The sequence below is a fragment of the Emys orbicularis genome, chromosome 1 (assembly GCF_028017835.1).
Source record: "Emys orbicularis isolate rEmyOrb1 chromosome 1, rEmyOrb1.hap1, whole genome shotgun sequence".
Taxonomy (NCBI): Eukaryota; Metazoa; Chordata; order Testudines; family Emydidae; genus Emys; species Emys orbicularis.
The window spans coordinates 197,845,699-197,871,213 of NC_088683.1; the positions used below are offsets into that span (position 1 = coordinate 197,845,699).

At 40.6% G+C, this 25,515-nt stretch overlaps 1 protein-coding gene across 1 annotated transcript in view; it reads right to left on the minus strand.

The window, feature by feature from the left end:
* ADAMTS5 (ADAM metallopeptidase with thrombospondin type 1 motif 5) overlaps positions 1-11,978 on the minus strand; it is a 43,429-nt gene extending 31,451 nt beyond the window's left edge. Inside the window, exon 1 of the mRNA XM_065416106.1 lies at positions 10,944-11,978. Within this exon, the coding sequence (XP_065272178.1) occupies positions 10,944-11,978 (1,035 nt within the window). The remainder of the gene's footprint in view (positions 1-10,943) is intronic.
* Between the last annotated feature and the right edge of the window lie 13,537 nt (positions 11,979-25,515).

Sequence of the window (25,515 nt, forward strand, 5' to 3'; positions counted from 1 at the left end):
AAGGGTGGATGGGACGGGGTCCTGGGGGCCGTCAGGGGACAGGGAACGGGGGGGGTTGGATGGGGCAGAAGTCCTGGGGGGGCCATCAGGGGGCGAGAAGCAGGGGGGGTCGGATAGGGGGCAGGGGCCGGGCCATGTCTGGCTGTTTGGGGAGGCACATCCTCCCCTAACCGGCCCGCCATACAATTTCGGAAACCCGATGTGGCCCTCAGGCCAAAAAGTTTGCCCGCCCCTGAATTGAACCAAGACCTCCGGAGTCCCAGTCCAGTGCCTTAGTCCCAAGACCATCATTCCTTTCTAAAGAGGTCATTTTTTACCTATACTTAAGAAAATGAGATGGTCCAATATCTCCTATGCAATATTAAACCTCATAATAAAACTTAGGAGATAGGTACAGCATGTATTATTAATCACCATTTTACAGATGAGGTAACTGAATTGTATGTGATTTTTTTCCAAGATCACTTAGAGAGAGCTGGGTATGAAAACAGATGTCTTGACTCGCAGTCTCCTGTTGTAACCACAAAACTATGCATTCCTATGCCTTAATGGCATTTATAATTAATAATATTTATATTTTTCATCAGTAGATCACAGGCTTTAATGTATTTATTCTTACAACATCCCTGTCAGGAAGGGCAGTGCTATTATCTCCATTTTATGGATGGGGAGCTGAGGCACTGAGAAACTCAATGACTTGCCCAAGGTCACATAGGAAGTCTGTGGCAGAGGAGGGAATTGAATCCAGGTGAGTGCCCTGACCACTGAACCTTTCTTTCTGTCCTTTAGAGTGTCTAAAAACTATACAGTGTGGTTGTAGCCATGTTGGTCCCAGGCTATTAGAGAGACAAGGTGGGTGAGGTCATATCATTTATTGGACCAACTTCTGTTGGTGAAAGAGACAAGCTTTCAAGCTACACAGAGCTCTCTCACCAACAAAATTAACAACCAATATTAACTTTCCCAATGCTTTTGCTTTCAGATGGTAGCATTAATATTACATCGAGTGGCCATGCATATACATATTTGGCCTGATGTAAAGGTCAACAGAAAGACTCTCATTGAAATGTCAATGGACTTTGGATCAGGCCCTTATGTATTTTACATATACATAGTATGGACTGCTAAATCTGTCAGAAAGTTTAGCATACTGTAATGTGCAAAATGCAATTAACAGACCCTGTGCAACAGAGATGGTCAGATGGCTTAAAGGGAAAATACCAAAATATGCCTATTCCACAGTCGATCTACCACTTAAGAATGGTTGAATGAAAGTGCCATTTGAAGACACAACTATATTTTAAAATGCATCTGTCAAAGAAATCTCCCTGCTTGGTACCTTTTTTCTCTAAAATCATTCAGATTCTCTTCCTTCCTTCAAATCTCCATTTAAAATGGACCGCTTCTATCAAGCCACTGACAATTACAAAAGCTGTGAGCAGGCCAGGCGTAAAGGAGTTTAATGGAGTTTGAGCAGTCTAAGCTACAGCTTAGATGCGGAGAGAGGTAGAGGAAGGTGCACTCTGTATCTGGCTACTCCTGCTTTTAAACACAGTTTTTGTATCAGTACATCTATTTTGTTAAAGGGTGTGATTTTTTATCACGATAGTAATATCGGCAAAACCCATAATGTGGATGCTGTGATACTGGTATAAAGGTGCCTTATACCACATAACTGCTACCACATTAGGGGCATTGTACTGCTTTAACTATACCAGCATAGTTAAAGAGGTATAACCTTTGTATGTAGAAGAGCCCTTAGATTCACTTCTGAATTTTCCTCTGTAAGCTGGTAGATTCATGACAGAGATGTTAACTACAATACTTCACTAAATGAATTCTGCCTGAACATATATATTACTCTTAAATTTCCAAGGTGGTGCATGGGGATTTCACCCTGCCACTTCTATTAATGTCAAGACTGCTACATATACAGAAGTTGGTCCAATAAAAGATATTACCTCACCAACCTTTTGTCTCACATATATACATGTGGCTTTCAACATGCCAGGGCATCTGTATTCAGCAATGCTTTGTTAATATGGTCATGTTGCTGACATCACATCAGACTGCATGCTGTGTGTCACCATACAACAGACAGGTTTTCAGAAATTTTGCAACACTGCCCAAAAAGTGTATTCTCATCTCCAGTAGTTGCCCAAAGTGCTGTACATGCCAAAGTCAAACCTATACCCAAACAGCTCACCAACAAATGTCACTACCATGCTCGTCTTTGTAACATTTGAATGTAGCCAAAATAAAACAGGCTTGAAAGATGTCCCCTATAATTTCTTTAACCCTTTTTCCTGTTTTTACAGAACTTCACATAAGGCGATTTGAGTCCCCAATGAGCTGCATTATTTAGTGGTCACAACCGGAAAATCCCAAGGGAGGAGATCAATTACACTGAAAATGCCATAGCTTTCAAGCCATGGTGTTCCTAAGTTATCATGCTATTAGGAAGGGGTGTATGTTCCCTCTTAGGGAGGGAATGAAGCATGTGATCATAAACCTCTATATGGGAAAAAGAAGAAGGGATGAAGGGAACAACAGAAATTGTGGATGTAGAGAGCAGACCCATGGATCCAGTATTTGGTGGTGGAAAAAACTTTGGTCATTTGGGTCATCTAAGCCTCCATTCCTGTGATGCAGTAGGTGCCAGGCAATGTGGAAGAAGGGTGGATGTACGTTGCAGGCTCAGTCAGTGAATTTTGGTAGAGAGTTGGGCATGAGAGGAGAGGTTGGGGGTAGTGGTGGAAAGAGGACCTGTGGTGTGGGGATTGGAATTGCTGTCTGGTGTTAGCTTCTTGGTGTAGAGTGATTACTGGAAGAGTGTGGCTATGGGTTGCTCTTTTACAATGGCTGTAACTAGAGTCAAACTTGCGTTGGCTTGGTTTTGGAGATTCAGATTTACATACTGCCAGCGGTGGTTTATCCTGTTTTTCAATCCTGGGTAACTATGCATAGATGCATTTTTTTTACTTAAGTTAATGCTATCATTATCCACGTTAACTTAGGCAGACTTTTAGACATGCATTTCCATGCTGTTCTCAGCTCATGATCTCAACTACGTTTCCTTTCCCCTGCCTCTCCATGGCTGCTCAGACTTGACCTATGTAACTCATTTTACTGAGGTTCTGTATAATGTACACCATGCATTTTTTAATCCTACCAAGTGATGATTCTGAGACAACTGTTCTGCAATTACATTGCTTTCATACTCTTTACCTCAACTCGCTGCCCATTCCCTAGTTGCCTGGTCTTTTTCAATAGCAAAGACTTGGACTATATTATTAAGAACCTAGCCTGTTTATACTTATGCGGATTGAAACTTGTAGGACAAATTTTGTCCTGATGTATACACCTCAGTGGTCCCATTGACTATTCATGGTTAGTTGTAAGTATCAATAACATTCTTAGCTTCCCTGGGAAGTGTCAGATGCAACCTCAGATGCTCCTAAAGTTGCTCCTAAAGTAAGGTTGCTGGGAGTATATTGGAGGTTTTTATTGCACCTGAAGAGTATTCTTGCTTAAAATCAGACCCTGATGTAATGATGTAACCTAATAAATCTGCAGGCTTGCTCAATTTTTCAAACTGCTTCAAAAGCACTAAGCAAGCATGGGCCCATATAATACTTTTAGTTAGTTTTCAAGCATTATTTCCACATAATGTGTGGTGTTCATTTAAAGAGTTAGATACCCATTCATATCTGTCTAATTTCATCTGACCTTTAGCTCACTTAATTATCTCCAAATAATGGTGGAAACTTTCAAGAATAAACATTTCTTGCTCTTTCTAAAGAAAGAATTCAGTCTGCCCTTTGATCTAGATTGCAGTAGTTTCAAAATGATGCATCAATAGGAAATGCATTCGCTGTACTGGAGACAATAGATGGTAATCCTAAAGGTTTGGCAAAGAAATGATTTAGGAACAATGAGTTGTGCATCGTAAGATCAGTAGTTAATTAGACAGCTCATTAAAGGCCAAATGTTCTCGGCATTCTTGAAGTGCATCAAGAAAGTCTGATCTTTTGCCACCTACATGTGGCATTGTTGTGAATGAAGACAAGTGTGAAGTGTCCCTACTGAGACTAGTAACTAATTTCACTTGAAAATCTTTAATTCCAGTTGTACATCTGAGAACTGGAATAAACTTATCTGTAACAGATGCAAATGTTGAACTCTGACATTAAATAGTGTCTTAAGCTCTAGCTAGATATACTTTGAGCAAGAAGTTTAACATTTCCCCACACTTCTTCCATTCATAAACCTTGCTCTTCAGTTTTAGCAAACACACTTAATTCTTCATAGTGTAACATCTTTTGCATGTTAGAACTATAAAAACTATTTGAAAGAGGTTTCTGGACATGCCAGAAAAAAAGTGCCTTGGGCTACCAAATTGGTAATCTGGCAGACAATTAGAAGTCTGTGCATAACTGTGTTAGGCCTAGCTTTTTGGGGGGAGGAAGTCAACACAAATATTGTGAAATATTGCAACGGTTTTCTCACATCTACTTACACACACAAAATTACCACATATTATTTTCCCCAATGATATTTCCTACACAAAACATATTATATTTATATAAGGTCAATGGAACCGCTCTGCAAGTAAGAGTGACAGCAAATGTTGTAATTGCTTAGTGTAATAAGGATCAGTTACACTGGACATTAAACATCAAAAACCTATGTAGCTATACTGCTGGCAATTGGCACAATGACAGAGTGACCTCTGGCTTACTAACAAAGGATAGTAATTTGGATGAGATGGTGAAAAAAAAAAAAAAAAAGAGAGCCAAAGAAAGCACGTTCTCCACTCAATGAAATTATCATCCATTGAGCTGAGATAATCCAATGCTTGCTGTTAAATTTTAACAGCACTGTCAGCTTGATAGTTAAACTAAATCACATAAGCAGGACCCATATAATTGCTATGTGGAAAAGGGCAGGACTGTGGCCTCTGGCTCTAATGTGAACTTTTTTGTTAGAGCCAGGCATGATGGTACTATCATTGACTATGCTGACCAGTACTTATGAAAGACTTTTTCATGTTCTGGTTGCCTGTATTTGTTGTGAGAAGTATCTATTTTAGTTTTCACTTGATTCAAGGTGGAATGAAAGGAAAGAAAGAGAATGGGATTTTGTCCATATGTTTTCAGAAGTTCTCCTCTGGAAGCTTGCATTCAAGTTTAGCTTAAGTCATGAATGATATAGGTTGGGGGAATTTTACACAGGCCCAGATTAAATAATTTTGGGACCCTGTGCATTATGGAAATTGCCCCATCCTTAAACTACACAGAGCATGTGATATAGAAGACAATTGCCGCCCTGGCCAAAACTTCACTGTGCTGCTCCCCACCTATAAACTCTTAACAATACACTCTTAACAATGCTATCCCCTTGAAGAGAGGGTCTTAACTGGGAGTGGGGGAGGGGTTGGATTTTCGGGGCAGGAGGGGGCATGCAGCAAAACCTCTGTTTGGTTTGGTGGTTGTGGGAGAAGTGGAGGGCCCAAGCGCCAGTTCACAGCGCCATTCACACAGGTTTGCCCCATCATGGCTGGCCAAATCTGAGTGAGTGGTGTTGTGACCTGGAGCAGAGGCTCACAGAATCAATCAGGTTTTGCAGGGAGGGATGTTTGGTGGTCGGGGCCCTCCTGAGATGGGGGCTGTAAGATGGTTGGTCCATCCACGAGTTTGGGAAAAAACAATCAGCCACACCTAACTCTGTTTTAGCTTTCAGCACAGGTTCTTTTATTCCTCTGCCCCACAAAGGCAAAAAATAGTGATAAGAAACGAAAGTGATAGTCCTGAACTGGACTGGTACTGCAGGGTCCTCTACCACCCAAGGAGATCAAGGCCCTCCCTTAGCCTCAGGGGGGACCACAAGGCCTTCCTGCCCTGTTGCAGCCTTCCACTGCTGCTCAGGAAAGTGTTTGTCTCTCATGTCCCCTCCACTCACAGATCTGGGTCCTTATATCTGCCAACTGGGAATCAGAGCCAGTCATTAAAGCTGCTGCTTGGCTGTATCAGCTGGTTCCCAACACCTGCCTGATGGATTCTCCTTAGGCCAGGGCTTGCTGCTCCCTGACTCTGCAAGCCCTTAAAGGGGCAGACAGTGCTGTGCACGTTCACACTCGTTAATCTGGCCTGATTTTATTGGGTACTTGCTGAGAAGACTTAACCCAAGAAAACAATGGTGTTGGTTCAAGTACAGTTTGGAAACTACATCACTCATGTGTTTGTGTTGCGACAAATAGTGTCAATAAGATGTGTCAATACAGCAAATAAATAGTTTCCAGAGTCTAAGCATTAGACATAAACAAAAGAGATTTAAGCAAAACAGACTAAATTTGGTGTAACTCCACTATAGTCCATGAATTTACACAAAGGGTAAATTTGGCCCAGAAATTTAGAACCATAGTTAGAGACCCAGTCACAAAATAAACAAAGACAATAACAGATCTATGGAGAATGTATTTATCTGCCCTAATGAAAAGTCCTACAGAATTTAATGGAAAATTATCAACTTTATATTAGATTTTTTTAACCATTCTATAGAATTCAAATACCCTACAGGGCCTGGTTCTCTCATAGTGAGCAGTAGTGGCAGAACCAGGCCTACAGAAAGAATATTTTTCTTTATGAAATTGTGTAGGCTTTGAAATAATCTCTGTAGAACCCTATCACATTTCTACAGAACCTAGTGATTTAAAAATTTCACCTCTATTAAATTCTATAACACTTTTCCATAACGTTGATAACAGAGGAGCAAATCATTGAATTTGTCATACAAGAGTTAGGATTAATTGAAACTAATGGGTCTGATTTTGTAATCCTTACTCAGGAGAAGCACTTGTTGATATCAATGCATACTATGGATCCAGGTTCCCACTAGGTGTCTAAATACCTTTCAAAGCCTGGCCATTTGTCTATATTAGCTAGAGTTAAACCCGGATCCCTTGCAAATTATATATTGACCTCCTGTGTTATGCAGCGTGGCTCATTTTGAAGCACTTATCAAATGAAATACAGATAACAGATCACCTATCATTGAGCCATAAAGGTCAATTGCTTTTTCTAAATCAGGACTCAGTAGTTCTGCTTAAAAACAGATTGCATAGGCACTACCTGTAATTTAAATACTAACAACATAATTAGTGGTAGTAATTCTACACTGAGGGAAAGCCCTCGGTGCATTCAGTACTATGAACATTTATGTGTTGATTTGTCTTTAAAAACAAGTGAAAGGAAAAGAAGAACAAGGGAAAGGACCTTGAAAGCACTTTCACATTCAAGCAAGATCAGTGTGTCTTTAAAATATTTTGCTGCGTGTAATATGAGTTCTGGTACGAGAGTCCTTCCAGAATCAAGGTAAGTGTTATGCTGGAGAGCTATATGGTAATATGCTTGCTTAATGTACACACTGATGATGCATAATGAGTTACTTAAAGTTTGTGAAATGTGCTAGTTTGATAAATGAATTGCCAATATTATTCTGTTGACACACAGACGCAAAGTTCAAGGTGGCCTTGGCTAATAAACAGACGGAAAATGTATCTCACACATTTGCTCCAGGCCTGAAAAACAAGCCATTTAGAAGAAGACATCTGGATGTACAAACACTTAGCACAGCAGCATTCAGAGCCCATGAAAACATGGAGCCATAGCTTGGCGTCTAGTTGCTAAGCAACCTATTTCATACATTCAAAACACAGTTGTAGAAGTTGGATCCTCATGCCAACTGCTGCTTCATCTCATTGAAAAATAAAACTCTGAGTGTGGGGGGAATCTTTCTTTGAGGTTAAAAAAAAAACCTATTTTCTAGGAGCTGTATCTCATCTGCTTGTTGATCCTTTAACCCTTTTTCATGTTTACATTCTGAGGTCTAACTGAGATTCATTTTGAACCTTCCAACACCATGAAATGAAAGCGGTATGGATCTCAGCACATTCCCTTCTAAACCAGTCCAGGAATGCACATAGTAAGAAAATACCTGTGTTTTTTTCTCATTAAGCCAAATAAACTTTTGATGCAACCTCCATGAGTTTAAAATACAGGGCCAGCTCCTCAGCTGATGTAAATCAGTGAAGCAATTCATTAAGTTGAATTGAGCTATGCTGATTTACGTCAACTGAGGATATATCAAATAATTAATTGTGTCAAAAACCATATACTACCAAGCAAACCGCAGCCAGTGATATTTCTTGGAACATATATCTGCTTGTTTGGTAACAGTGCAAACTATTTTTCCATATGAAGGCTAATGTGTCATATGAATGTTATTACTATAATCACTAAGATCAAACAGACAGCAGAAATTGTGATATTTTGCTCTTTGCTGTGAAATTTTCATCTAAAATAAATGTTTAGGATCAGAGTCTACTATCCTTAGTCCCATTGAAGCCTAACTCACAGAGTAAGATATTATGCAATGCAGTCCAGTCGTTAGTGATCATCTCAAAGTTTAGGGCCACAATCTGCCATTCTTATTTGCGTGAAGCACGATTAGTCCCACTGAAATCGACAGGAGTACTTACAGAGAAATGTAAGAGTGACAGAATTTGGCCCAGAATCGCTATTCAATATTGATGTCTAGTCACAAACAAGAGCAGTCTGATACAATCAAGCTAGCTTCCTCTCCTTCAGATTGTAATTAGCAAGGTGACTGTTTTAAAATGAGATCTGATATAGCTTTTAACAAACAGAATGGATGGGTTTGAACTGCCACCAGAAAGCGCCTGCTGTACAAGTTTGGGATGACAGAGACGGCGCCAAATATTTCAAGTATTTACGGCTATAAAAGTAAGCCAGGCTTTTTTCTTCCCCTTTCCTCAAGTACCTCCTTCCAGAAACCATCCAAAGAATCCTTTTTGGCAGCCTCCTGTGATGTAGCAAAGCAAGAGAATTCAAACTAACAGAAAGTCCCACAGTTTTTTATTATTTTCTTACTGAGGAAAGAAAAAATATAACTGAAAGGGATATTCTTACAGTAGATCATTGCATAAACTATGCCACATGTCCACAGGAGCAGTGCCCCTTAACTATGTATGGCAATGCAATTACGGCACTGATGCAGAATATTGCATGGATGAGAATTGCGGTATCGGGCCTTTAATTGATTAGGAGACCAATTTTTTACTATATGGATAGCAAGGTACTACATGCTCCTCCACAAACTGAGTTGCACTGAGTTAGTGTGGCTTTGTTTATGTGTCTTATATTTAAGTCCTAGTCTTGTACCACAAGTTCTGTATTCCTCTAGGCCTAGTGCCATTTTTCTGTCGTGCTGGGAATACCATGTTAAATTACAGCAGCTAAGTAGGGAAGTCATGTGCTCCTTAAGGTGTTATTTACCAATTAATTCTGTTTTCCTAATCTCAATGGGTCAAATTCATTCTTGGATTAATTTGATCCAATGGGTGTTGTCAGTTCTTTGTGTATAGTCAAATGAAGAAGCCATGGTGGCTTCTTCATTTGACTATACACAAATGAAGAAAGATGCACTACTGTTAACAAGGATATGTGAAACAGACTATGACAGCAATGTAATATCTCAAGTGGAGATGAATTTGCTAATCTAGGTCTAGTCCAGGGGTAGGCAACCTATGGCATGCGTGCCGAAGGCAGCACGCGAGCTGATTTTCAGTGGCACTCACACTGCCTGGGTCCTGGCCACCGGGTCCGGGGGGCTCTGCATTTTAATTTAATTTTTAATGAAGTTTCTTAAACATTTTAAAAACCTTATTTGCTTTACATACAACAATAGTTTAGCTATATATTATAGACTTATAGAAAGAGACCTTCTAAAAACATTAAAATGTATTACTGGCACGTGAAACCTTAAATCAGAGTGAATAAATGAAGACTCGGCACACCACTTCTGAAAGGTTTCCAACCCCTGGTCTAGTCCAGTGTTTTTCAACCACTGTTCCGCGGCACACTAGTGTGCCGCGAGATGTTGCCTGGTGTGCCGTGGGAAAAAAATATTGCGCACTGAATAAAGTATTTTATAATTTTTCATATTTCTGTTTACTTACTATTTCATAATAAAGTAATTATAAAATACTTTCTTTGTGTTTATTTGATTCCTATTCAAGAGAATTACTTTATATATAGTCAATATAGGCACAGAGTTAAATTTTTTAACATTTTCTAATGGTGGTGTGCCTCGTGATTTTTTTCATGAAACAAGTGTGCCTTTGCCCAAAAAAAGGTTGAAAAACACTGGTCTAGTCTCTAATAGCCACGAGTCCCAATCATACAAATTAACACCAGCCCTAAACACCTGCAGTCTCTATTCAAGAGTGGCTCAACTCTGGAATAAACATGGGGTGCTGCAGGCCAGGGAGGCAGTGCATCGGCAGATGCGCCAGAGAAACTTGCAAAGCACCTGCACTCATTACACCTCGGTTTAGATAGCACCACTCATAAGGTGTGGAGGGGTTATTTTTTAAAAAATCATAATGATTCTGTTGTGCTGTCAACTAAGCAACTGGTTAGGAAATGACAGTAGGATCCCACAGAACCCGGGGTTTGCAATCAGCCTCGTTGCTGTCCAGAGTAGTGACCTACATACCAGCAGAAGCCAGGATCAGATACTTACCCTGCAGACTGGAGGACTGCAAAGGGGCTGTCAAAGAAAGGGAAACAACCGAGGCGGAAGGAAAATCAGGCCAGACAAGAAAGGAGGGTAATTAACCACTGAAACAATTGACCAAGCACCATGGTGGCTTCTCCATCACAGACAATTTTGGAATCAAGATTGGGTGTTTTTCTAAAAGCTATGCTCTAGGAATTATTGTGGGGACATTCTCTAGCCTGTGCTATACAGGAGGTCAGACTAGATGATCGCCATGGTCCCGTCTGGCCTGTTTGCTGTTGCATATTGTGCTGAGCCCTGGTGGGGCTGGGCAAGGGGTGCCAGGGCCTCAGGCGACCTACCTCCCGGGTGAAGAGGATAGCGGCATCGTAGTGCTCCTCATGCTCGTCCTCCAGCGGGTTGTGCTGGTGCTGCCACTTGCAGAAGTTCTTCAGCGTGGTGGCTGCGTTCTTGTTGACCTCCAGCCCCTTCTCCTTGTCGCCCAGCACCACCACCTTCACCACGGCCAGCCGGATGGGGTTCTCGATGCTGGCGTGCCCGTAGAGCCGGGAGGCGATGGTGGCCAGGGTCAGCAGGTAGTGCTGCAGGCCCTTGCCGTACTTCTTGGCCATGGAGCCGTCAGCCACCAGCAGCAGCTCCACCTGGCGGGCTCTGGAGATGGAGCGCCTGCTCCTGCGCCCGGCGCCGGGCGGAGCAAAGGGCCCCGGGGCTAGCGCTGCACTGGTGGCCAGCTGGGGCTGGGCGGGGCGCTCCTGCCCCCCCCGCAGCCCGCCTTTGCCTCCCAGCGGCGGGGCCTGGCCGGAGCCGCGCGTCTCGCAGCTGGGGCGCGAAGGTACCGTCTCGAAGCTGAAATGGTCCTTGCGGAAGAGGTGCGGGATCAGGGCGGAGCCGGGCCCATAGACCCGTCGCGGGGCCGCCCCCTTGGCCCGGAGCAAGGGCTTCACCGTGTAGCGGGCGTGTTTGACCGCGAAGTAGCCATCCAGCCCCCCGCAAAGGTTCAATACGGCCAGGGACTGGGGGCTGCCGTCCACCGTGCCCCGGTAATAGCAGTGAGCCCAGCCGCGGGGATGCTGCACAGGGGCCTGCGGACCCACCAGCTCGTCCCTCTCCAGATCCAAGAGGAACCTGCTGCCCCCCGCGTAGAGGAGGTAGCCCACCTTGCCGCCCCCGGAGTAGATCTGGTCAATGTTCTGCACCAGGCCGCTGGTCCGGGACAGCTGCTGGGGGCCAGGGTGAGGGGATGCTGATGCTGCTCCGGGAGGCGGCTGGGTTTTATCATAAGCAGGTGCTGCTGTTGTTGCTGTTGGAGCTCCGGTCTTGGCAGCAGCAAAGTGCAACTCCGCAGCCAGCAGCAGGGAAACAAACTTCAGGACCATATTTGTCTCTCTTAAAAAAAAAAAAAAAAAAGTCACCCGGTGGAGATCAACAGAGGAGCTTCAGAGTGGAAAAAAATCCTCCCAAGGTTGAAGCAAGTGTGAGTGGGAGGAAGAAGAAAAAATGTCAACAAAGGCAGCTCGCGTTTGAACTTTGCGTTTCTCTGCAGGGAAAAGTCAGGAGCACATGGAAGGAGAACACCACAATCCTAAAACAACTGCTGAACAGGCGGCAAACAAGTGAGGCTCACACCCGGCGAGCGGAGAAGTTTGAGCACTTTTCACTCTTCTTCCACTTCTCTCTTGTACTCACTGCATCCTCCTCCTCAACAGAGGCAGGGGGATCCGATGCAGATCGGCACTTTCAGAAGCTAGTGCCTTGCCTTCCTTTGCCCCCTTTTGTTTGAAGAGAGGAGAAGAAACATACGCCAAAAAAGGCTCGATCGTCTCCGGTGAGATGGTAAAAAAAAATGCCCTGGATTTTGTAAAACAACTTCTCCCTTTCTAATGCTGGTTGTTATCCCCAGTCTGTCGATGTGAACAAGAGGAGAAGGGAGAGAAATGTGAAGATGAGAGGAGGTGGAACAATGAATTTATAGCGGAATGCCATCCTGCAATGGCAATTTCAACAATTCGTCACTGCAGGCTGCCTCTTAAAGGGAGAGCTTCAAAACCACCACTCCCACACTTCCTTCTCATTTAATCAGACACAGAGAGAATCTGGGGGGCGGACGGGGGGGGGGGGGGTGGGAGAAAGAGAGAGGGACTGAGGGGGGAGGAGAAAAGGAGAGAGAGAGAGGGACTGAGACAGGAAGGCAGGAGAGAGAGGAAGGAGCGAGGGGAGGAGAGAGAGACTGGGAGAAAATGTTTGTTTAAGAAAAACACAAGATTTCCTTTGAATCATTTAAAGCCACAGTGTCGCCTGGATCTTTTGATATTTCACAACTGATCGGGGTTGACTAAGCTTTGCCTACCTCATGTCCTGCAAGGTTCCTTCCCTACCTTCTTGTTATTTGTGTATTTTTTTAAGTGGATGAGACAGATTTATGCCTTTTTTAAAAATGGTGATAGGAAGTTGTTGGGGCTTTTAGAAGTGATCCTTTCCGCAGAGGGCTGTAAAGCACATGATATCCCACTTGGCTGGGGTTGTGCAACCAGCAACAAGGATGAGTTGCTCTGTTTAACGGGAAAAAGAATTAGCAAGCCGGTGTTTTGCAGTGACTTTCTGCTTCCTGTATTTACTGCAAGGACACAGATCGCTGCAGGAGGTTTTCCATGACGTTTGACTTTAGAGAGTCTGGTGCATGGGGAAGTTGGGGAGATTCATGCCTCTCTTCTCTGGACAGGAGCTGCCACATTTACCCGGTCAGAAGAAAATGCAAAAAATGTCCTCCCTTTGTCAGTATGACTGTGATTCTTCTGCACACACGCCTGTCATTATTTCAAGCAAACTGTTATTTAGTCTGGGTGGGCTGTAATTTCCCTCAATTCCCAAGGAGGAGAGAGGGTGGGGAAGAGTTAACTCTTACTTTAACCTTTGGAATGCTTTCAGATACTTAGATCATCCCCCTACTTCCACACACACATTAACCCCTCTACCTTCCGCCCTAGTCCTTGTGCTCCAGCAGAGACACCACAAAGGGAGGATATCTGAATTAATTGACAATTTACTTTTTCATCTGACCACAACATGTAAAGCCATCCATACCCAGCCAAGGTGAATTGTCTGATAAACAGTACAACAGTTCCTGAGAAGGGAAGGAAGAATCACTATAAGGCAGCTCTCAGTGAATCATAGAAAACTACAACTGGAAGGGACCTCAAGAGGTCATCTAGTCCACCTCCCTTTGTTGAAGCAGGATTAAGTACACCTTGACCATCCCTCATGGATGTTCATCTAACCTGTTCCACTTGAAGAAAAGGAGGGCACACAGACATAGGAGGGCATTGCTTTTGCTGTTCCCATTCACCTACCTGAGAGAAGGTCAAATCACACACTTTCTTTTGCAGTAACTCAAAGATAAATCATTGCTTGAAGCAAAGGAGTTTAGTGTGATGCATTTTCTGTGTGTCCTTTGAGGTTCTCCAGAAAAGGACAGATTGCATCAGGTGCTTTACAAGGGTTCCAAGAGCCCATGCTACTTAGCTTTCCAGTCTTTTCAGGTTAGGACATCTAGGTGCCATCTCACACAGGTGTTTAACTTTACATACTTCAAATAGTCCATGGAAGTTAATGGAACTACTCACAAGAATTATATTTAAGCACATGTGTAAATTCTTGCAGGATCAGGACCATATTATCAGGCAATTAAAAGAATGTCAGATTAGGGTTTGAATTCAGCATTCCTGGAAACTCCTTAAAGAATAGAATACTTCTTTAAATAACCATCTAGACCACAAGTTAACATTTGTAAACCATTTAGAACACAAATATTGCCATATAAATGCTAAGTAATATAATTGACATATCCCTAGTCTTAAATTATATCATTCAATGATTATGCCAGGATGAGAGTTCACAAATGAAAGTTTGCGGCTGTTCATTTCTCTATGCAATCCTTCGTTTTCCTGGAGATAGTACTTGGATTCAATAGTTAATTTCTTGGAAACCTGATGCTACTTATTCCCTGTTGCAGTAATTTGCGAGCATCAGAAATTGTTGGCTATGAAAGGTAGGCTACATTATTAGAGCCCTGCATGGATACAAAACTTGTATCCACATCTGATCCGCAAAAATGATCCGCTGATATCCGCATCTGCGGATGCCAAGATCTGTGGATATAAAGTGGATATCCACCGATTTGCAGGGCTTTAGATATAAAATTTGAATCTGCATCCATCCGCAATCTGAAAAAATGGTCCTTGGATATCTGCATCATCGGATGTGGTTATCTGTGGATATAAAGTGGATATCTGTGGATTTGCAGAGCTATATACATTATGCTTCAGGAATGGCTCATCATTTGAAGTTTCTTGAGCTACTTGCCAGAGCTGGTCAATACTTTCTGAATTTTGTAAATTTATGAAAAGTCAAAATTTTCATGGTTTTCCCACCTTTCAATTTGACAGCTGCAGAACTGATAGAAATTTTTACAATTTTTGACATTAAAAGGGGGGGGGTGGGGAAGAGAGGAAAATTTTGAGAAAATATTCACAATTTCCTTCCTTCCCTTTTTTGAACATCTTGCATCAGTGATTTTTAGTCATGGGTAGGCCTAGTCACCCTCAATGAAATCTTTTTATATTTACTTTAGTAGGAGCTGGAATAGGCCCTTGGTACATATTTAGCACCAGTCTGAACCCTCAAAGTACCTTCGAGAGATGGGCTAATGACGAGATGGATGATAAAAAAGTTGCTTGAATAACCAATGCAGAACTCTTATTAATAGTGTGAGTTCTCAAAGGAAATACAGAACTGAAGAGACCAATGTAATGTTCTTTCACATTATAATATAATTCCAACTGCCTTATTATAGCCCAGGAAAAAGAGAAAAATGTTAAAATGATTATTCAGATTGGTTTATGTTATTGCTTATCCATTCTGTTGCCCTTGATTGTCCTATAGCTAGAGAAACTCCACCAAATGTTAGCATATATAAGACACCATTTCCCCCAGAAAGGATCTAGATTCTTAAGAAAGACTCAGGCTTATAACATACTATTCCATGGAAACAGTATTGGCAAGCTCTACAATTTACATTTCAGAATTGTAATGATTCAGCACTGTGATAACTGAAAGCTAGTTCAGTTATGCCTTCTATTCTCAGAATTTTCAAGTCTCTGTAAATAACTTAAGATAGTTTTCTTTTCCTCTATATTTTGCTTTCTTAGCCCCTTTTACGCTCAGTGTTCCCTTTAAACTAGAGAGCCTGGTAGCACATCTCAAGTTGTGGATAGCACCAATCCTTGTCAAACAGTTCTGACCTGGAAATCACGGGACTGACCTTTCCCAACTGAAAGATACAAGGCCACAAATCCTCAATTAGATCTAAAGCACAACTTAAGTAGTTAAATACTTTAGACCAATTTCAGCACTGGTTTAAACAGACCCAGTCATATTGACTATAGAGCAGCAGGAGCTGCTTATATCAAGGTTGTATCTCACCCTTTGTCTATTGATCAAGAAAAAGCTTAGAATCCTTCTGATAAATTTGTACCAGTAGCATGGGATTTCTGATTAAAGGAGTTTTGCTGCATGGGAGATATTTCACCATGAAGTAACAAATCACAGCATTAAGGTATTTTCTCCTATCATTGAACAACTTAGGCTGCCTATATTTCTTGAGAGGACATTTAGATGTTTAGTTTCAGAGATTCCAAGATCAGAAGGGACCACTGTGACCATCTAGTCTGACCTTCTGTATATCACAGGCCATAGAACTTCTCCAAAAATAATTCCTAGAACATTTCCTTTAGAAAAAACATCCCATCTTGATTGAAAAATTATCAGCGATGGAGAATCCACCACGACCCTTAGAAAATGTTGATATGATGTTAATCCGTTTAGCTGCTCTTCCCTCAGAAGTCTTTCTATAAAATGTCCGTGTCTTATTTTCTCACTTTTTGGGTTTTCAATCTTATTAACAAAGGTGGGCCTGAATGAAAACCGTGGACCTGAGGTATCAAAAAATAATTTATCATTAATCTGTATATATTTGATTGTATTTATATCTCCAGTGGGTCATTTTTAATCTATGACTGGTGGCAAATCTGTTTCTTGTGTTAATCAAGTGTGGGATATTATTCCCATTTGTTTCTCCTCTTCACATATTCATATTAAACTCATAGCCCTAACATTTTCATTTTCCTTTATTGATTTTCAGGCGAACTCCCCATAAGAAAGCCTACAAAGGAGAATTAAAACTGTCATATAAAAATGCTCTAGTGGCCTTTGTAGTTCAATAGCATATTTACAACCATGACTAATACTGGATGCTTCAGAGGGGGAATAAACTCCATACTGCACTTATATGTGCAATATCATCACAAAACATTTTTTCTGATTCCAGTTGATCAGCTTATGCTGTAAAGTATAAAGACAGAGAGACTTTTTCATTTTTTTCTGGACATTGTTACTATTCTTATTGTCTTTTTTATGTTTTGAATTTATTTTTATTAATTTATGATAACATAATACTTTTACGTAATTCCTTTCATCCAGAAGTGCCTTACAAATGAATTGTAGCCCCACCTGAGTTGGAACAGGGCAATTGTTAAACCTCACACACAGTAATAGTGCTCAGTAGTTTAAAACAGGAGGTGAAAAAATTTAGAGCTGAATATGACCCCTAGTCTTTATAATCAGGGTTGGTCCTGCAAATACTAAAGCCCCTGAATAATTTTATTCATGTGAATAGTCCCACTGTGTAATTCACTGTAGGATCAGACCTGACAATGGATTGTAACTAATATTAGAAAGATATTGCATTGGAAAACTAAGTATCAACTACTGGTGCAGTAGTAATAGGGTGTACAATGAGTCCAATGGAACTACTCACATGCTATTAACTCACTATGTTACTCCCATGTTTCAGCGTTCTCAGGATTGGGCCCATTCATTTCTTCTTGAAGAGAGATTACTGTGGTGATGGGCTATGACAATTTTTTTTTCATGTCATGAGTTGGTTTCTCTTTGTTTTTTCCTTTGGAGCAATTGCTATGACATTCGTTTAATATGTTCTTGATAATAAGTCCTTTACTTTATTTGTGATAATAAGTTTCATATATTAAAATCCATTTGTAGATTGGTCAATAAATACAGAAAGTTTTCATGCTCTTATGGCACCTTCTTTCTTAGACAGCGACATGTCTATTATCTTCTTTCTTAGACAGTGACGTGTTTAAATAGTAATTCAGTTCCTCCTCTTTGATTATGGGGAAACACAGTGCGCCTGATTTTCCACTGCCTAGCAACTTCTGTAACAAGTTACACCAGTGCAAACACTGCTATTTTGGCTTAATTTTAAACAATTTATTTTGATCATTTGGAGTAGTTATTCCATATTATTTTTATAATGTTGGCTTTAACAATAATTAAGAACAAAAACCAGACAAGTCCTTTAGGAAGGGGAAAAGTGCAGATAGATTTCCATCTATGGAAATCTCTCCCCAACGCTGTTTGCTGGAATCCCTTGGTTGTAGTCAAGGCTCAATGTAAAGACTTCCTACTCAGCGCAATCTGGCCTTCTCTATTTTAACTACACTTCTTCATTAATTCTTCCTTGTGAATAAAAAAATTTTGACGCTAAGAATAGCTGAGACCCTGTAATTCACTGGATGGAGACTATTTTAATTATTAATTTGTGTATAAAATGTAAAACCGACTGTTTTTAGTGCAAAGAATGTCAACCCAAACCCAGATGTTTCTGCAATGGGCTTTTTAGAAAATTCAAAAATAATATAAGCAGACACACAACATATAGACAGCACTTAACAAATTTTGCTATCTACCCCCAAGCTTTCATGAGTACCAGGCTTGTACCCTATCAATTACAACATCCTTTCTACCCACAAGATACCTCCATAGTGCCTACCGGTAATTCTAATCCTTTTCTTCTTCTTAATAATCTACAGGTAATTCTTTGTAGTCTTTGCAATAAAAATCCATCACTGCAGCATATTGATTTGGTCAGAAATTTTAACAATCCAAGCATATAGACCTTAATTTTTAGTCAATTTGTTTTAAACATTTCTTATGAAAATGCATTCAAAACCAATTAAGCAATTTCCATGGAAAGTACTCATTATTAAAGGAAATATGTTACAAGATCATTTTGCAAACAGTTCTAAGAGATGTGTTTTTGTTTCTTTTGTATTTTAATAAGGACTAGGTGAGTCGGGATTTGTAATGGAATATACATCCTTTCACCTATAGGTTGCCAGGCTGGGGTTTACAAAAGCACCTAAGTGACATAGGAGCACAAGTCCCATTGACTCTCCTTGGGACTATGCTTCTAAGACAATTAGGGGCTTTTGAAAATTCTACCACTAGTTTATATTTAGCCATGCTTGATAGTGACTAAAAATTGTTACCAGTAACCGCTACTAGTTGTTACCATCTGATACTGAAATGAGTTTGTGGGCATGGTCCAGTCTCTAGTAAATAAGTAAGCCATCACCACAATTGGCACTGAGCTGCGCTCATACTGGCAATCTCAGCAGACAACCAAGATTGAATACATCTGGAGAACTAACATCTTCTTCTCACCCACCCTGCACCTGGGTGGAGAGGTAACATAGAGAAGCTTGCATTCCAGCTGCCTCTGTACTACTTTTTTTTTTTTAGAGGAAGGACTTCAGTTTCCAAGGCTGCCAGTTCACCATTTTTGTAGGTCCTGACTTATTTGTAATATTATTTTAAATTAAGAGACTGTGGAAGTAGAGACCGTATTTGCCTTATAAAGCATTAAGATTGAAATATTAAAGTAGATTAAATATCATCACAGTGAAGAGCTATACACTGGCACTGATTCATGTTATTTCATGAACACCACAATTGTCCAGTTGTTTCTTTCATGGGATTGCAAAGTGATAGTTAACCACCTGCTTTTATTGTAACTTAATTTAGTATTCCAAGATAAACTTATTCAATTACAAGAAGACCAAAACTTTACAGACAGCTGTGCCTTAGTAAGGAAAGTTAAGTCTTCTTGGTGTGGAATGCTATAGCTTTAAGGGGAAATGTTTTACTTTCTTCTTTATGGTCAATGACATCTTCCTCAACTACAGCCGTGTGGGAAGCAAAGGAGACGCCTTTGGCTTAGGCCTTATGTTTTTGTAAGTGGTGTGTGTAAGTAACATAGCATGTGTCTAACAGTTTCAGCAGGCTGAAAATTCTATATTTGACATCAGTTTCATTTAGCCCCTAAGGGCTAAGGGAACTGGCCTTGTGGGATATGGGTTTCATGCTGGATTGAGCAAAATTTATATGGTTTTATTGTTGTATTACAGCGACAGAAGGATGCTGTGAATTTGCAGCACAAAATAACATTAAAATTAGGAAGCTGAGTTGAGGCCCCGCTGAAAAGCAGGTTGTTCAGGGTATCCACTTTTGAGGGAGGAAAAAAAAAGTTGTTAGTGTGACTGACTATAAAATTAATAATGCAGGATAGTATCACATTTTATAGTATCACATTTACTTCCATAACACAATTCAATTTAATTGACATCCCACACACTGCGTCAAAGATTCAAATGTCTCTCTGTCGGGAGTACAATATTTTGTTCAATGTCCGAAGGAACACTCTCTGCCCTGTCCACTCAGAACTGTACAAAAGGGGACTAGTAAAAGAAGACACAAATGACAAAGGGTACTTCCTCTATATTAATCTAGAGCACCTTGGAACAGACCAGGTTCTCTCACCTTCCCGCCTCTGATGCAACTGCTGAACTCACAAGCCATAAAATAAAACGAAGAATCATGACTATTGAACTTAATATGAATTTTGTTTAAAACATATGTTGGGTGGAGGCAGCAGTCTGCAGGAAGTATCAGATGCTGCTGCTGGACGCTTATCCTTTTTCTCTGAACAGCAGCAAGTTAATGAGAGGAAGGGTAAAATGTTAAATTTTCCTTATAAAAATGACATTAGTTATAAGGATACATTTTAAGACTGCAAGATATACACATGATGTATTCTACAGATGTTTCTTCAGCAGACTGGAAGGACTGAAAGCAGCAGACATTTAATTAATCTCAGCTCCAGAGTTTAACAGCCAAGATGTGGTTTTTGAACATCTCTCTTCTAGTTAACAGAACATCTGTGGCACAAAAAGCAGAACTTAAATAAATCCGAGTGTATTTAAAAAACTTCCGTATTTTTACTATTATTTCTTTAAATGGTTTTCCAAAGATTTGAACATTCAACTCCTTTCCCCCTCATTCGCAAGCTTACCCTTTCAGTCAGTGATAGGTCTTTACATTTAAATGGGGCCATGTCACAACAGAGGGAGTTAAAAACTGATTTAGCTCCAATTAATCCAATAAAAAAATATCTAGCTCACACTGTCTTTCCCCAATTTTGGGTATATTCTTGAACATACACTAAAGCCACAATACTGGTGCTTTATTATAAAATAAACGTCAAAGGATTTTTTTAAGACTATGGGGCAGATTCTCAGCTGGTGTGGATTTACACCAGTTGAGGGTTTGACACCATAAATGATATTGAAGTACTGGAGGCTGAAGTCTTTTTCTATGTTATCAGAGACATAACCTAGAAAATATGCCTCTCTATACTTCAAAGAGAGGCATAGGAGTCATTAAAGAGAAATTTAAAACAAAAATTCTATTGCTGGATCTTACCTGGCAATAATGCACACAAAGCACCATTAAGGGATCGAGTTCTGGTTGCCATATGAACAATTTTTTCATCTGAATTCTGGTTCCCCAAAAACTAGCATAGAGAGAACTTTGCAAGTCCTCTGAGACAGCAGTCAGAGAAGAGCATTCTCAGAGTGGGCTGAGGTTTGACACAAGTATTCATGTAGCTTATTCTTCCTCCCAGTAGGAGTATCTATAATATATACTGGGCTTGGTGGGGGATGAAGGGAACACTGCTAGTCAGAACACTGATGCTCTGTGATGTTGCTTCTGCCACTAATGTGCTCTCATTTTGGTGCTATTTCCATGTTGGTCCAGAATTTGGTGCAAGGGTTTTTTGTTTGGTTCTATCTTACAACCCAAAGTGAGCAGACAATTGTAGATGAGCATCAGAAGACAAATATCTAGAGACAACAAGGGTGGAGTGCCAGCTGAATGCTGAAGTACTAATATTCCTTTTCAGTTGCAAAATCTCAAACACTTTTGTAAACTATTCAAATGATAAAAAGAAACAAATGAAGTCTTTCTCTGTCTATATTTTATTGTCATTAATAGTGAAAATCATAGACCTTAATGATAACATTCATCCTTATGCAAATGACCAGAAGGTATATGCACCATTCAAATCTCACTTAATCCTTATTTTGAGGGCTTAAATGGAACTCAAGAGTTGTATATGGCTTAATCTGGCCTGTGCACAGGGATAAAATTCACCCTAAAAGGAGAGACAAAGAATGTCTCATCACAGCTGCAATATTCATTTCTGGAATGAACCCAACTGGTGTTATCCAAGCTACTACAGACAAGCAGTTTGAGATTTTCCAGTTCCTAATGATTATACAGTAAACTGGAGTCAGTTGGCTATTTTCCACTGAGAGCAAAACTCTCTTTTTACTTAATATCTCCCTGAAATAAAAGTGGCATAAGAGAAGTCTGTCTTTTTATTTATTAATTATGTTTATTATTTATTGCTTCAGTATGCCAAGAAAGATTAATCCAAGTGGTTGCAGTGCAGGGCAAAACTACACAATGTGCAGCACATCTTGTTATACCACTGTAGATGCAACCTCTATAGGAACAACCAGCCTGGTAACAACTTGAGGCTCATTTTTCTGAGGGTCAGTGTGCACAATATTTTAGTCTGGGTTTCCATTTCAATGACTGGAACAGTGGAACTCCCCGTGTATTCATGTATTTCTTCCACGCCGTTTCCTCCATTCTTTAAGATGGTTTAGAGGAAAGGGTAAACCCACCCCCACCCCCAGAGTTCACCTGAAAAATTACATCATACTATACTATACTACAGGAAATAATTTCTCTGCAACCCCAGCCAGAGACCAATGTATGTTGTGAAACGTGATGCTTGATAGCTTTCAACAAATACCCATTAATTTATGAAGAAGTGAAAAACTGATTGCTAAATAGGTGTATTGTCTGTGCAAACCATCGGCTTGATTTAGAGAAGTGTTGAACACCTACAGCTCCCACAGAAATCCAAGAGTAGTGGGTGCTCAGTGCCTCTGAAGATCAGTTCCCAAGTTGTTATTTAATTCTCATCTCAGTGAAGTCTCTGGCAAAAATCTCATGAACTTCAATGGGAGCATGATCTCCCATTTCTTTTCTCTTTCTTTAAACTTGGAGTTTGTCAGTTTTAGATGTGATCCTGCATCTCAGTCACTAGCTCTAAGTCAGATTCATCAGATTTACATTACATTATAGGGCATGTGCACATGGGGTAAAGGACAGCCTGTCTTTCGATATTAGTGTGAAAGTAAAGACATAGGGAGAATACAAAACAAGGCAAGAAAACTCTCTGAAACAGCCCATACTTCTGCTTTCCTGCTTATCTGGAGTTCTAAACTTTTTAACCAGTACACATTTTAAAAGATACTTCTTAAATTCTCTCTCACTGGACCCTCTCTCTAGTTCTGAGAAATTCCCCCCGCCCTCTGCTCCCACTTGATTTCACTGTATTATCTTCTGTGTCTTCAGATTGTTTTAGAGGGACATTTTGATATTTACATTTCAAGGTTCAGATCACAACCACCACTACAAAAAAAAAAAAAAAAAAAAAAAAGAGAGAAAGAGAAAAGCATTTGCCAGTTTCTGTGTTCTCTCCAAGGTGAACTGAAAAATATGCATACTGAGTCGTATCAGTGAGAAGCACGATCTTCCATGGCTCATAAAATCTCATCCATCCCATTTGTAAAGGGTCTATTCTCCTTTGTGAAGAGCAAGAGTTCAGAACTTCAAAACAGGGGAACCATATGGCAACATATTTTTATACAAATCTTGGAAAATTGACCAGTTTGGGCACCTGGTTAACCGCGTGGCTCCAGATGCAGTTATATAACTTGTGCTAAGTGGTGTTGTTGTATTTGCCATGGACACCGCAGCTTTAAATCAGCAAACTGTGGGCCCAATTCACGGCTGCCCTGTACCTTATCCAGTTATTTATGCCCCATGAAAAGTCACAACAGTATGACTGTAGAATGCGGTCATTCTGATTTGGTAGCATTCCACCATTATAGATCACTTTACCCTGATTTGAATGATTATGCAAAGTTCAGGACAATGGTGAATCAGGCCCTTAATTGTCAAACATTCAGAAATGGCTGTATCTTTAAACTTCAGCATACAGATGAAACTACACAGACCAGAAATAACATAAGGGATTACTCCTAAGGTTTGGTTCAAAATATCAGTATAAATGTAGGGCTAGATCCTAACCTGATGTAAATACATAGATTCTAAGGACAGAAGAGACCATTGTGATTGTTTAGTCTGACCTCTGGTATAACATAAGCCATAGTATTTTCTTGAATTTATTACTGTTTGAACTACAGCCTATCTTTTAGAAAAGCATCCAATCCTGATTTAAAGATTTCCAGTGACGGAGAGCCACCATGACCCTTGGTAAGTTGTTCCAATGGTCAGTGACCCTCACTATTAAAAATGTGCACCTTATTTTGAGTCTAAATTTGTCTAGTTTTGACTTCCAGTTATTGGATCTTGTTATATCTTTGTTTGCTAGACTGAAGAATCCTAAATTATCAAATTCCTGTTCCCTATGTAGGTACTTATAGACTGTGATCAAGACACCTCTTAACCTTCTCTTTGATAAGGTAAATAGATTGAGCTCATTGAGTCTTTCACTATAAGGCAGGGGTCGGCAACGTTTGGCACGCGGCTCACTCTGGCGGGCCGGGCCAGTTTATTTACCTGCTGACGCGGCAGGTTCGGCCGATCGTGGCCCCCACTCGCCGCAGTTCGCCGTCCCGGGCCAATGGGGGCGGCGGGAAGCGGCGCGGGCGAGCGATGTGCTGGCCGCGGCTTCCCGCCGCCCCCATTGGCCTGGGACGGCGAACCGCGGCCAGTGGGGGCCGCGATTGGCCAAACCTGCCGCGTCAGCAGGTAAATGAACTGGCCCGGCCCGCCAGGGTGCTTACCCTGGCGAGCCGCGTGCCAAACGTTGCCGACCCCTGCTATAAGGCATGTTTTCCAATCCTTTAATCATTCTCATGGCTCGTCTCTGAACCCTTTCCAATTTTGCAACATTCATCTTGAATTGTGGAAACCCAAACTGGACTCAATATTCCAGTAGCAGTTGCATGAACTCCAAATACAGAAGTAAGATAATCTCCTTATACCTACTCAATATTCCCCTGTTATAAATTCAAAGTCACCTTTCACCTCTGTTTGTCTTCTTCCATGCCGTCCATTGTGCTTGCAGTTCCCTTTCACTCCTTGTGTAAGGGGTGAAAACAAACAAACAAAAACATATCCGCACATCCTTGAGATATAGCCTCAGTATGTGTATTGCATTTGTCCGAACTGTATTTGCTGTCTCTTTTTTAGACTGGGAGCTCCTTAGAAGAGCTGTGCAAACAACTGATTTTTCAGTTCACTGGCTGTACTCCCCCCCCCCAAATCATTTTGTGGCAACCCCAATTTTTTTTTTTTTTTTTTTTTAATTTTTGGCAACCTAAAAAAGGTTTTTTGTTTCAGCTCAAAACAAACATTATGTTCAACTTGAAATGAAATGTTTCATTTCACTTGAAGGATTTTTTTTTCACTGTTTTTAAATTGTATTTTAATAAAAGTGAAGTAAATTTCAAAATGAAGTCATTTTGAACTGAAAAAAATCATTTAGAATATCTTGGAATTTTTAAAAACTTTTTTTGACTGTACCAATTCTGTGAATTAATTCAAAAATAT